Genomic DNA, 12510 nt, shown 5'->3' with positions numbered 1-12510 from the left:
TCAGCTGTTATGAATAATGTTGTTGTGACCATCTGGGAAGTTTTTGTGTGGACAGATTTTTTTTTTTTTTTTAAGATTTATTTATTTATTGTAGAGAACATGTGAGAGTACATGCAAGCAGAGGGAGGGGCAGGGGGAGAGGGACAAGCAGACTCCCCAGCGAGCAGAGAGCCCAACCTGGGGCTTCATCCCAGGACCCTTGAGATCATGACCTGAGCCAAATCAAGAGTCATACACTTAACAGACTGAGCCATCCAGGTGCCCCTGGAATGTGGTGGTGTTTTCTTTGCTCCACCTACCTTGTCTGTACTGTTACTGTCAAATATACTACCTTTTTTTATTTTAAGATTTTATTTGAGAGAGAGAGCATGAGCAGCAGGGTGGGGCAGAGGGAGAGGGAGAAGCAGGCTCCCTGCTGGGCTCAATCCCAGGATTCCATGATCATGACCTGAGCCAAAGGCAGACGCTTCACTGGCTGAGCCACCCAGGCGCCCCAAATACAGTACATTTATTTCTATGTGTAACAAACCAGGGACAGAACTATATAGGTGTTTTCTATAATGGCTTTTTAAATGTGTTCTCATGCTGTTTTAGAATTTTATAGTTAACTTTACTGATGCTCTTTGCTTGTTTTATGGATCAAGGTTAACATCTAGAGTCACTTGTTTTCAAGTATTTAAGTATTTCTTATAAGTCAAGTTTGCTGGCAATGAGTAGTTTCTTTTTTGTTCTTTTAATCTGATATGTCTTTATTTTGGCTTCATTTTTTAAAATATTTTATTTATTTATGAGAGACATACAGAGAGAGAGAGAGGCAGAGGCACAGGTAGAGGGAGAAGCAGGCTCCATGCAGGGAGCCCGACGTGGGGCTCCATGCAGGGAGCCCAACGTGGGACTCAATCCCGGGACTCCAGGATCACACCCTGGGCCGAAGGCAGGCGCCAAACTGCTGAGCCACCCAGGGATCCCCTGGCTTCATTTTTAAAAGAGTTTTGCTGACCATTCTTCCCTCTTTCAGTCCTTTGGGTCCTGCTGCCTTCTGGCTGCAGGTTTCTGATGAGACCTCCCCAGCGTGACTGGGCTTTCCTTCTCTTGTCTTCAGCACTTTCATTATAATATGGCTGTGTCCTTTGTGTTTATCCGACTTGGCAATCATTGAGCCTCTTTTTTTTTTTTTTTTTTAAAGATTTTATTTATTTATTCATGATAGTCACACAGAGAGAGACAGAGAGGCAGAGACACAGGTAGAGGGAGAAGCAGGCTCCATGCAGGGAGCCTGACGTGGGATTCGATCCCGGGTCTCCAGGATCACGCCCCGGGCCAAAGGCAGGCGCCAAACCGCTGCGCCACCCAGGGATCCCTCTTTTTTTTTTTTTTATAGATAGATAGATAGATAGATAGATAGATAGATAGATAGATAGATAGAGATAGATTAATTGATGTATTTATTTGTTTATTTATTTATGATAGACATAGAGAGGCAGAGACACAGGAGCAGGGATTTTATTTATTTATTCATGACAGACACACAGAGAGGGAGAGAGAGAGGCAGAGACACAAGCAGAGGGAGAAGCAGGCTCCATGCAGGGAGCCCAATGTGGGACTTGATCCCGGGACTCCAAGATCCCGCCCTGGGCCAAAGGCAGGCGCTAAACCGCTGAGCCACCCAGGGATCCCCCTCATTGAGCTTCTTGAATGTGTAGATTAATGGTTTTCATCAAGTTTGGGAAAGTTTCTGTTTCTCAGATTTTACCATTTTTATCAATCTGCCTTCAAATTTGGTGATTCTTCTACCAGTTCAGAATCTCCTATTGTACAACTAAGTGAATTTTTCATTTCAATTATTAGTTTTCATTTTCATGGTTTCCATTTGTTCTTTTCTTTATAATTTCTCTCTTTATAATTTTTCTCTTTTCATCAGACCTTTATGGTCTATGCATAGTTTGCTGTAGGTCTTTGAATGTGTCTGCGGCGGCTGCTTGAAAGATGGTCTTTTACAAAACTCTGGCATCTGGGCCCTTTACTGGAAGTTCTATTGCCTTTTCTTCTGTCTGAATTATACTGTCCTATTAATTTGCATCATTGCTCATAGTTTTCAGTGAAAACTGACCATCTCCGATAATATACTGTAACAACTCTGGATGCTGACCCCCACCCCCACCACCCTGCCCCCAGAGCTGTCATCATTGTCATTCCCTTGTTTATTCGCTGAGTGACACGGCTAGACCATTACGGTGGAGTCTCTCCCGCAGGATGAAGTCAGCCGTCTCTCCCATGCTGGCACAGCCCTCCTAGGGTGACAGCCATCTCAGTGATGCTCTGTGCCTGTCTCTCTCTGTGATGGCTTGCTAGGCTATTGCCCCTGTTGCTGTCATACCCCACTGTCAGGCTCTACTCATTGCCAGCTGATTTTGACAACTTATAATAAATGTGCTCCACGATCTAATCTTGTATTTGAGCTCCTTTGCAGGGTCATTTTTGAGGCCATTCTCTGAGGTGATTCTGACTCTTCCTGTTGTCTTCTTCCCTGGCCCTCTCTGTGAGTGCCCAGCTGGCCTCTGGTTTAGCTTGTGGCTGTCGTGAAGGTACCAGCTTCCTCCAGCTGCCCACCTCCAAAATCTCCACTGCTTTCAGGAGCATTCCTAGGCTTGAATTCACCACCTTCTGTTTCAGACAAAATCAGTTCTTTTGTGGTGAGCTTTGCTCTGTTCTATGGCCTGCCTGGAGCAAAGTCTCTTAGCCACGGTTTCTAGTTATGGGTGGTGACAGTGGTCCCTTTCTCTCAGAGGGGTCTGTGTAGTAGCTTCTGGTCTTTTCCACTAGCCTCTTCTGGGGGCAGCCTCCACCCTACAAGCAGACTGGGGTAAGGATGAGTGGGCCCCAATATTTTTGGCCTTTTGTGCCTGGGGTAGAAATTCTCTATGGGGCTGGGCAGAAAAAGGGAGCCCCCAGCCACTCACCTGGGATTGAGCCTGTATGTCACATAGCTGAGGAGGATGGGCAACGCTGTCAGTCTGTCCCTCCCCAGGAGAGCTCAGAGCCCTCACAGGGACCCAGGGATGAGTCAGGGAGCCCCGTGTTCTTTGCTGCATCCTCTCAGAGTGGAGGCTGTCCCACTGAGCTGCCCAGTGGGCAGGAGGGAATCATGGTTCCTCAAGAGTCTCACACTGTCCTGTTCTTACCAAGCTTAGGAAAGATTAGGTAAGATTTAGGGAAAATGTCTTCATTTGCTGTATGCCCCTAGATGGTTTCCAGAAGCCATAAATCATTGTGGTAATGTTGGTTTTTATCATTTTTACCAGTTATGCTTGTTTTCCTGGCAAGCAGACCCATAGAACTCTTCATGCCACCCTTCCTGATAGGTCTTTAGAGGCTTATTTTTATCTACAGATCCATGTAAATTTTTGTTGTTTATTTTAATAAAAGTACATCTTAAGGTGTTTATTATTCTGAAAAATAAGGAGTTTTGAATTGTGTATCATGTGATTTCACATACCCGCCAGCCTGCTACTTTCCACCCCCAGAGTTCTGACCTCCTGGTAAGAGAAACTGGCCAGTCCAGCGTCAGAGGGTCCCGAAAGGAGATCCTTCCCCTGCTTGACCTCCACATAGGGCAGAGCAGGTATATGTTATTGACTTCCTCCTCCCAACAGGATGTAAGCTCCATGAAGGGAGAGACTTGACGTGTTCTGTTATATTCTATCCCTTAAGCCCAGAATAGTGGCACATAGTGGCCGTCTTGTCAGTGTTTGTTGATCGAATGTGTGAAAGGTGGCTTAGCTGTACAGAGCACATTGCTGGGGCCCATGGAAAAAGGCCTGGGTGCTACATGGGGAGAATGGTCTTCTGATGAAATGCTCTTCCTTCTTCTACAGCATAAAACCCGCTATGTAATGTGGCCTGCCTTGTATTAGTATTACAGAATTACAGGTCTCGAAATATTGCTGGCAAGAGCTAATTACACTAATCAGTAGAGCAAAATCAAGAGGCCAAAAATAGACCCCAGTAGATCTGAGCATTGGGTAACAAAATATGGCATTTCACATGAGTAGAGAAAAGACAAGGCATTCTAGAAGTGATGTCAAGACCTTCTGGAAAAAAATCATGCTGTATAGAACCATCTTTCAACCAACATCTTCTTTCATGAAGATAGGAGCGTTTTCAGATGTATTTTTGGAAGCATCAGTGTCCTGATGTGGCACCTGTTCTCCTTGTAAGGGTTGGTGAGGAGGCCAGCCCTTCAATCAGGCCATCAGTAGGCAGATGTCTTGTCTGTTGGAGTTGGTTAGAGAACTCGGTCCAGCTGAATCTAGCCTCATTCTACTCTCTTCAGGTAGGGGTGCCTTCTGATGCTCATGTCTGTGTCTGTTTCTCAGCGCTCTGTGGACCTCTCTGAATGGTTGACTGTTGTCCTCACCAAGGCAACCATCCCTCAGCATCTGCAGAGCTGTCTGCTCTCTCTGTGCCCACCCCAGGCTCTGACACTCAGTATCGAGTTTCTTGTGCTGCTATCTCTCCCACATATCATATGCTACTTTGGGGAAGGCCCTGTGACCACATGGAATGAGTGTTAGTAAATTTGTTGACGTAAACACCAATGAGATTATTTCTCTATATATGTACATGCGAAGAGATGGTCATCGCAGGTCGAGGGAATGACCAATGTTTGAGAGCCTGTCACTTAAACCGTTGTCTTTTCTCTAGGTGACATCAGACGTCCAAAGCACGTTCAGCAGACTGACTTGGCTGCAACCCTAGCAATAGGGCTTGGCCTGCCGATTCCAGGGAACAGTGTCGGCAGCCTCCTGTTCCCCACCGTGGAGGGGAGACCGGTGAGAGAACAGCTGAGGTTTTTACATTTAAATGCAGTGCAGCTCAGCAAATTGTTGCAAGAGAATGTGCCGTCATACGAAAAAGGTAACTCAGTTAACAGACTATGTTTCTATCGCACCTGGTGTTTCCCTGTGTTTGCAGTGTGCAGGTCATCAGTCTTTGTACTTCTGTTTTCTTAGAACCCTGATGGTCACCATTAGCAGCACCCACAGATACAATTATCTGTATCAAGCTCTTTCATAAATGTATTCGTTCAACAAATATGGAATTTATTCACTAAGTTCCTCTTTGGCTGGAGACTGTTAAAGGCATCTGAAACACAAGGCCTCTGCCCTCATGGAGCTTACCTTCTAGAGGTGGAGAAGTAGCAGTAGCTGTCAGATGGTGATGAGTGTCTCCAAAAAAGGATGTACTGAGGAAGGTGGGAAAGGGCTGTCAGGGCAGGCCTGGCCTTTGAGAGTCAGAAGGAGCATGTGGGAGATGTAGGATCCTGCTCTGGGGATGGCCAAGGGACAGAGTGATCGGAGCCAGGTGAACTGGAGCAAGGCAGAAGGAGACGAGGTTGGAGGTAGGCCATTTAGACCTTGGAGGGGCTCTTACTTCCGTCATGAACCAGGTGGGAGCTCATGCAGCCTTCCACACAGAGTCTGAAAACTTCGCGCTGCATTTTCAAAGGCTCTCTCAGGTGCCCTCGTGGAGGGTTCCGCCCTGTGTTGTGTAATGAAGGCTGTTGCGGTGCTCCGGGGAGAGGTGGGGTGTGGGCCCAGGCTGTGGCAGTGCAAGCAGGCCTCCCCTGATGCACTAGATATAGGGTGTGGGGGAGCCAGACAGGCGGGGTAAAACAGGATTTTCAGCAGAGCAGTGGAAGAACAGGGTGACTGTTCCTGAAGTGGGGGGGGGGTGCAGGAGGAGCAAGCTTGTGAAATGGGGTACTTGCAGAGTGAGGCGATTGATGCCAAGGAAGCCTAGTAAAGAAAGATTTTTAGGAAGGGAGGAGTGGGCAGCTAAGTTGAATGCCGCTCAAGGTAAGATAAAACGAGCAGCTGAGGCTTGACAGTTCATCTGGCAAGTGAGGTTCTCGGCGACTTGGTCAGGAGCGGTGCACGTGGAGTGCTGGGAGAAAGCTGGGCTAGAGTCAGGCAGGGAAGGGACTGAGCTGTGGCAATGGCTGTTGTGTAAGGTGGACGGAGGCCAACACAGAGTATGTTGTTTTTATTTTTAAGCTGGGAGAAACTAAGGGGTATTTATATGCTATGCTGGTAGGAATGATCCAGAACAAGAGAGCACATCTGCCCGGGACCATCTTCTTATACAATTTATCTGACCATCAGGGGACATCAAGGACAGCGTGTTTGGTGCTGGGGCTGATTTGGGAATCTTAGAGGAGGTGCACTCCTAGTGTGAGGCAGCAATTAATGTGACGTTGGCAACTTTTCCTACTTGAGATAGTGGAGTACTAGGAAGTAGAGTGAATGCCTGTGGGTTCGCACTGAGGTGTAGACTGGCCTTGACTTGCTCGTGGAAGACCAGCAAGGACTAGTGGGGCACCAGGTGTCCTGACTGGTGGGAGAGCTTGGGGGCCAGCCCCTTGTCCATCCGTAGTGGGCAACCGTGTGAAAAGTGAGGCCCGCCCTGGTGCACATTTCAGTTCAGACTAGAGACAAGCTTTACTTTATTTGTTTTCAAAAGTAACTTGTGAGTTTAGTAGCTTTTGCAAATCTGTTCTTGGTAATGTGTGTACTTTTTCCTGTACTAACAACCAGTAAAACACTAAACAAAACCATAGTGAGGGTTGTTGGCTTATTTCAGGAGGAGCAAGTAGGGAGAATTAAGGACTGCAGTGAGCGTGGCTGGAAAGAAGTCCATGAGATGAGCATAAGCCAGTCCCTGGCAGGAGAAGCGTTCACGGGGACTTACATTCCTAGGACGCCCTTGGTCTGTACCCTCAGTGATCCTGTTTCCTGAGACAGAACTGGGTACATGTCTGATGCTGAAATCGATTTCCAGGCCTCCCCTGATATCCAGCCCAATCTGAGACAACTCTCCCATCGCCCCCCTGACTTTCATCCCAGTGGAACAGACTTTTCTCACCTCCGGACCTTTACATGTGCTATTCCCACAGACTGGATGCTCTTCCCCATAAATCACCTGGTGGATTTCTGGGCCACTTGCCACTTCAGCTTCAATATCAGACCTTAGGTTCCCCATGCTCAACCCCAGATTTCAGTTTCCCATATTCCCCCATTTCCTTCATAGCACTTTTCACAATTTGTACTCACATGCCCATGTGAGAACCAAGCTAGATCACAGGCCCAAGCAGGCAGGAACTATACGTATTTGCACGTAGCATGTAGTTGGTGCTCGGTAAATACTTATTTGGATACATACACAGGTACCCACGTCTCCATGATTCTAGGAGGTGCAGTATAGACACTGCTGCCCCCCTGTCTCTGTGACTCTGGGTGGTGGGGTATAACAATGCTTCCATCCTAGATACAGGCTAATTAGATCTCAGCTGTCTCCTGCCAGCCTGTGAGCTGGTGTCTGGGTGCTGCCCCTCTGGAGTGGGAATGGTCGTCATCCCCATCTCAGGTCATGGGCAGAGAACGGACATGGGCTTAGAGTCATGCCGGCCACCAGCACTTGGTCACCTGGCATCCGCAGCAGTGGCAGGGCTTCAAGCATTTGGGCTGTGCTCAGGGTTACCCAGCAACCCTAACCCTAGCAGGCATGTCCCAGACCCCCTCGGAATGGTTCTGCTGGAAGAATACATTACGTACCAGGCTGTCTCAGGAAGGAAGTTCTTGCCGTGCAGGCTAGTTGAGTCACCAGTAAGTCGGGCCCAACTCCAGAAGGAAGCGAGGCAGCTTCCTGATGCTGAGCTGCCTGCCACTGCCATCCCACAGAGGGAGCCGGCAGCAGCTGGGGCTGGGCTTCATCCAGGAGCCATTCTGGCAGCCCTGGCTTTGCCTCCCGATGGATCATCTATCTTGGCATCACAACAGAAGGGGTCGGACTGCCGGCCCTTCCCAGAGAGGACTTGTGAAGTAGGAGAGCAGGTCAGAGACGGGTGCTGTCAGTAAAAGGTGGCAAGTGGATGTGGTGAAAGCGGCATCAGGCCACTGCCTGCCCAGTCCTCACGGTGGGTGCGGGTTGCAAAGATTTGTAACACCAGGGGCCCTTCATGTGATGCCCTCCCGGGTGGTTGTTATATCACACATTAGAGAAGGAAAGCTTGGAGAGAGCCTGAGAGAGACGGGGGAGGAGGAGGCAAGGCCAGGCGTGGGAGCTAGAGAAAGGGCAGAGCAGTGGGCAGACACTTCTGTCCGTGTCGTGTGCTGTTCTGTGACTTGGGCCGTGGCGGGCTGGCAGGAGGATGTCTGAGGATTCATGAGCATCATCAGCTGTTGTTTTTACTCAGGGCGCTGCTGGCCACCCCCCAAGGAATGGTTCGTCTTCATTAGGCACAGACCTCATGCACACACCATGTGCTGTGAATAACTGAATACTTTGAAACGATACACGTGTCGGCGATTTGTGTGTGTAACCTTGTCCTCTTCTTGCTAGAGCCTGGATTTGAGCAGTTTAAAATGTCAGAGAGGTTGCATGGGAACTGGATCAGACTGTACTTGGAGGAAAATAACTCAGAAGTCCTTTTCAACCTGGGAGCCAAGGTTCGCAGGCAGTACTTGGATGCCCTGAGGACCCTGAGCCTGTCCCTGAGCAGACAAGTGGCCCAGTACGACATCTACTCCATGCTGGTGGGGACTGTCGTGGTATTGGAGGTACGGGTGCTTGTATCGTGGCTCAGCTGTTGATTCGATAACTTAGCCAGAATACTGTAGTGTAAAGCACATAAAATACTGTTTTTTTCTAAAAATGGAAAAATATCCGTTTCCTTGTTTGTTGAACTCTTGTGTGTCCTTGTGCCCCAAGTATCGTCAGGAATCAGGTGGCTGGCTGTGTTCCGTGCTGCTGCATGCATGCATTCTTGGCGGGTCATCAGAAATCGTGTTTATCGGGCTTTCTTCTTTTGTTTCCAACCCTTGAACAGCTGGCACAAGGTCAGGAGACAGGCTTTTTCTGAATGGTTCTCTCCAAGTGCACACTGCCGCTGTTTTCCCCTCCCAGGTTCTCTCCCTGCTCCTACTCAGCATCCCGGAAGCACTGAGCAACAAGGCCGAACTGGAGGTTCCTCTGTGGTCGCCTGTGTTTTCTCTGCTGTTTTACTTGACGTTGCTGGTTCTCTCCGCTCTTCACGTCATTGTGTGCACCTCGGCCGAGAGTTCCTGCTACTTCTGTGGCCTCTCGTGGCTGACAGCAGGCGGAGTGATGGTGTTGGTCTCCGCACTGCTCTGTGCAGTGGTGTCTGCTCTTGCCAAGACCTTTGGTGATGGAAAGTTCCTGAGCAAGGTAAGGCTGGTTCCTATACGTGGGGCACTGGCTCTCTGGCTAGGCCGTTTTCTCTTACTCCAGCTGATCTTCCAGCATCAGACACTGCTAACCCCCAGGTGTGTGTCAGGCGGAGCCAAGGAGGGGAGCCCACATTTCAGAGGGGATGACGTCTGAGCATCCCAGCTTCAGACACTCAGATCTGTGTTGCCAGGTCACGTGTGCCTCGTTTCTTTATTGGAAAGACAGAGTCCCTGTGACTGGGGCAGCATGGGACTGTACAGTGCTGGTGGGGCAGCATGTGAATCAGACACCTCTCCAAGAGTATTTGAGCTGCAGCCAAGGGAGGAACATTCCAGAGAGAAAAGAATCAACTCAGTAGACCTTCTAGGAAGTTCAGCAGGAGGCCAGGACCCTGTCCTCATCCCACCTTTTCTTTTCAAACCTTTAGGTTTCTTAGAATCTTTGGCCTCTGACACCTTTATTCGTGGTGTGGTGGCAGAGCAGTGAGGCAGAGGGGGACAACCATGGCTGGTCCGTGGTGCCCGGGGCCCAAAGGACCCGGGGAGGTGATGCCTGGCCCTTCGGTGCAGCTGCCTCACCTCAGTCTGAGGACCTCACGGGCTGTCGTTTGTAGCACATCTCTGTTCCCCATTAGCGTACAGGTTTCCCTAGAGCCGTTTGATTCCTCGGGGCCTAAATAGGTCCACAGTATCTCTGTACCTTACACAAACTGCACATGATAAATAGAGTAAATATTAAATAGTCATCAAATGACAGTCATTAAAATCTCATCTTTAATTTTAAATGTTTTCAGTTAGTATATTTAAGGGTTAGTACCGTGATGCCAACTTTGTTGTTTCAATAGAATTGGCCATTTTAATGAAAACTCTCTGGTGGAATATATCCTGGGGGTTCTTTGGTTTCAAGAAGCAGGAACTGACTGTGGACCCCCTTGAAGACCTCAGGCTCCCAGAGAAAGGGTGAGGGTTCGAGGAGGACTGGGCTCAGGGGCTGGGAGGTGAGCTCTCTGCAGATGGCGTGGGGCTAAGTATCTTTATTCTCTTTGTCACTCAGCTTAGGACTTGCAGTCCAGGATGACAACAGCCCATGCTGCTTCTATGCTCCCTGGCCATGCCCCAGGAGGATAGGCAGGGGGCGGTGGGGATGTGGGGCAGGAGGAGCAGCAAGTGCCTGTCACAGCAGGTCAGCAAGAACTTTAAGTGCATGTGGTGGGATTTGTGTAATTTTTATATTTTTCCCCTCACAAAATGCATTTTCCTTTTATAGAATCCAGCTCATCCAAAGCCACGATGGTCGGAGTTAGATGTTCTTATCTTGTTGGGGACCATGGGCCACGTGCTGAGTCTGGGTGCAAGCAGTTTCATCGAGGAGGAGCACCAGACCTGGTATTTCCTCATTAACACCCTGTGTCTGGCTCTGTGTCACGAAATCTACAGAAACTGCCTTCTGAGGGACGACAGTGAACCCCAGCAGTGCCCACACGTGGAGGAGGAATTCATCCGCACCGCAGCAGCATTACAGGACAGGAGCACTGGCTGTGACACGTTAGAGCCCCACGGAGTGTCTAGAAGCCTCACTTCCCTTGACACTCTCAGAGGCTACGAGAAGTGGATGGTGTTGGCAAGTCCATGGGTGATACTTACCTGCTGTCGGCTGCTGCGGTCCCTAAACCAGACGGGTGTGCAGTGGGCCCACCGGCCTGACCTGGGGCACTGGCTCACCAGGTGAGACCATGAGCCGTGGCCTTAGGCCCAACCTTGCATGGTTGACTGGCCACACACAGTCTTTTTCAAAACAGGTCTATTTTTCATATTCAGGACAGAGTGGTATTTGAGACCTGAAAAAATGGAAAAATAGACTGTAAGCCATGAATTAATGTTTTTTGGTGTTTTTATGGCCGAATCACTGTCATTGTTTATATTTGAAAACCTTTGAGTTTTAAAATGACAACTGCAGCCAGGATATAGTTTTGTCACTCGCTGCCTCCTCCCCGACAAGGCAGAGGTGGGGTAGGACCACATTCCCTCTTTCCCCACTCTGAAGCCAGTGGCTAAACAACCTAGTTGAAAGTATTATCAAGACGCCTGGGTGGCACAACTGATGAAGTTTTTGACTCGATTTCACCTCAGGTCATGGTCTGAGGATCGGAAGATCAAGCCCCCAATGTCCAGCTCCATGCTCAGTGTGGAGTCTGCTGGAGATTCTCTCTCTCTACCTCTGCCCCTGCCCTCTGTGTGTTCTCCCTCTCTCTCTAAAAAAAAGAAATAATCATTTGGCTGTAGTACACATTTTAATTTTTGTCAATGAAGACTTAGAAAACTAAAGTAGAGGGAAAAGAGCAGAATGGGCATTTGTTTCCTTTGGCTGTGAAGGACTTGTATGAAAATCACCAACAGACCAACAGGAAAGGGGCTCAGGACAGTGAGAGACCCGTCCCTCACCGCGGGGGGGAGTGCCAACAGAAAGAGAAGGGACATGCTCGCCCTCCTGGTGATCAGGGAGCTTAGAGTCCAACAACAAGGTGTGAGTTCCCTCATGCTCACGTAGACACACAAAAGGAAGCGATAGAACCCAGTCCTGGTGAGCAGCAGAGGACCCCTGACCACACACTGCCATGACCCTTTGGGAAAATACCTGGAAATATCCATCAAACGCTATAAAATTCATTCCGCTGGTCAAATCTATCTTTTCTTTTCTTTTCTTTTTTCTTTTCTTTCTTTCTTTTTCTTTCTTTTTCTTTCTTTCTTTGTCTTTCTTTTCTTTTCTTTTCTTTTCTTTTCTTTTCTTTCTTTCTTTTTCTTTCTTTCTTTTTCTTTCTTTCTTTGTCCTTTTCTTTTCTTTTCTTTTCTTTTCTTTTCTTTTCTTTTCTTTTCTTTTCTTTTCTTTTCTTTTCTTTCTTTCTTTTTCTTGTTATTTATTTATTCATGAGAGACCTAGAGAGAGGCAGAGACCCAGGCAGAGGGAGAAGCAGGCTCCCTGAGGGGGCCCCATGTGGGACTCGATCCCAGGACCCCAGAGTCACGCCCTGAGCCGAGGGCAGACGCTCAACCACTGAGCCACCCAGGCGACCCTGGTCAAATACTTCTGATGGAAATTTCTCCTAGGTGTTAACTCTGTTAACAAAGTCTTGGCAACCACAGGCAGCTTGGTTGGGTGCCTGCCATGTGCCTGCTCTTTCATTTTCACAGCAAGCCTGCAGAGAGGTTGCTGGCCTGTTCTGGCTTAGGAGAGGGAGCACAAGGTTGAGGCACCTGCCCGAGC

At 48.6% G+C, this 12510-nt stretch overlaps 1 protein-coding gene across 4 annotated transcripts in view; it reads left to right on the top strand.

Annotated features, from left to right (window-relative positions):
* Positions 1-12510, top strand: part of PIGG (phosphatidylinositol glycan anchor biosynthesis class G (EMM blood group)) — a 44345-nt gene that overhangs the window by 12690 nt on the left and 19145 nt on the right. The window contains exons 6-9 of one of the 4 annotated variants that reach the window (XM_077882121.1): positions 4705-4917; positions 8401-8618; positions 8965-9246; positions 10516-10973. In XM_077882121.1, coding sequence (XP_077738247.1) covers positions 4705-4917; positions 8401-8618; positions 8965-9246; positions 10516-10973 — 1171 coding nt within the window. Of the gene's footprint in view, positions 1-4704; positions 4918-8400; positions 8619-8964; positions 9247-10515; positions 10974-12510 lie in introns of those variants that run through there. The other 3 variants (XM_077882125.1, XM_077882137.1, XM_077882131.1) reach the window with 3 other exon arrangements.

This window comes from Canis aureus, chromosome 2 (genome assembly GCF_053574225.1).
Source record: "Canis aureus isolate CA01 chromosome 2, VMU_Caureus_v.1.0, whole genome shotgun sequence".
NCBI classification, from domain to species: domain Eukaryota; kingdom Metazoa; phylum Chordata; class Mammalia; order Carnivora; family Canidae; genus Canis; species Canis aureus.
Note: the sequence above shows the minus strand (reverse complement) of the source record. Positions and strands in the feature narration are given on the sequence as shown.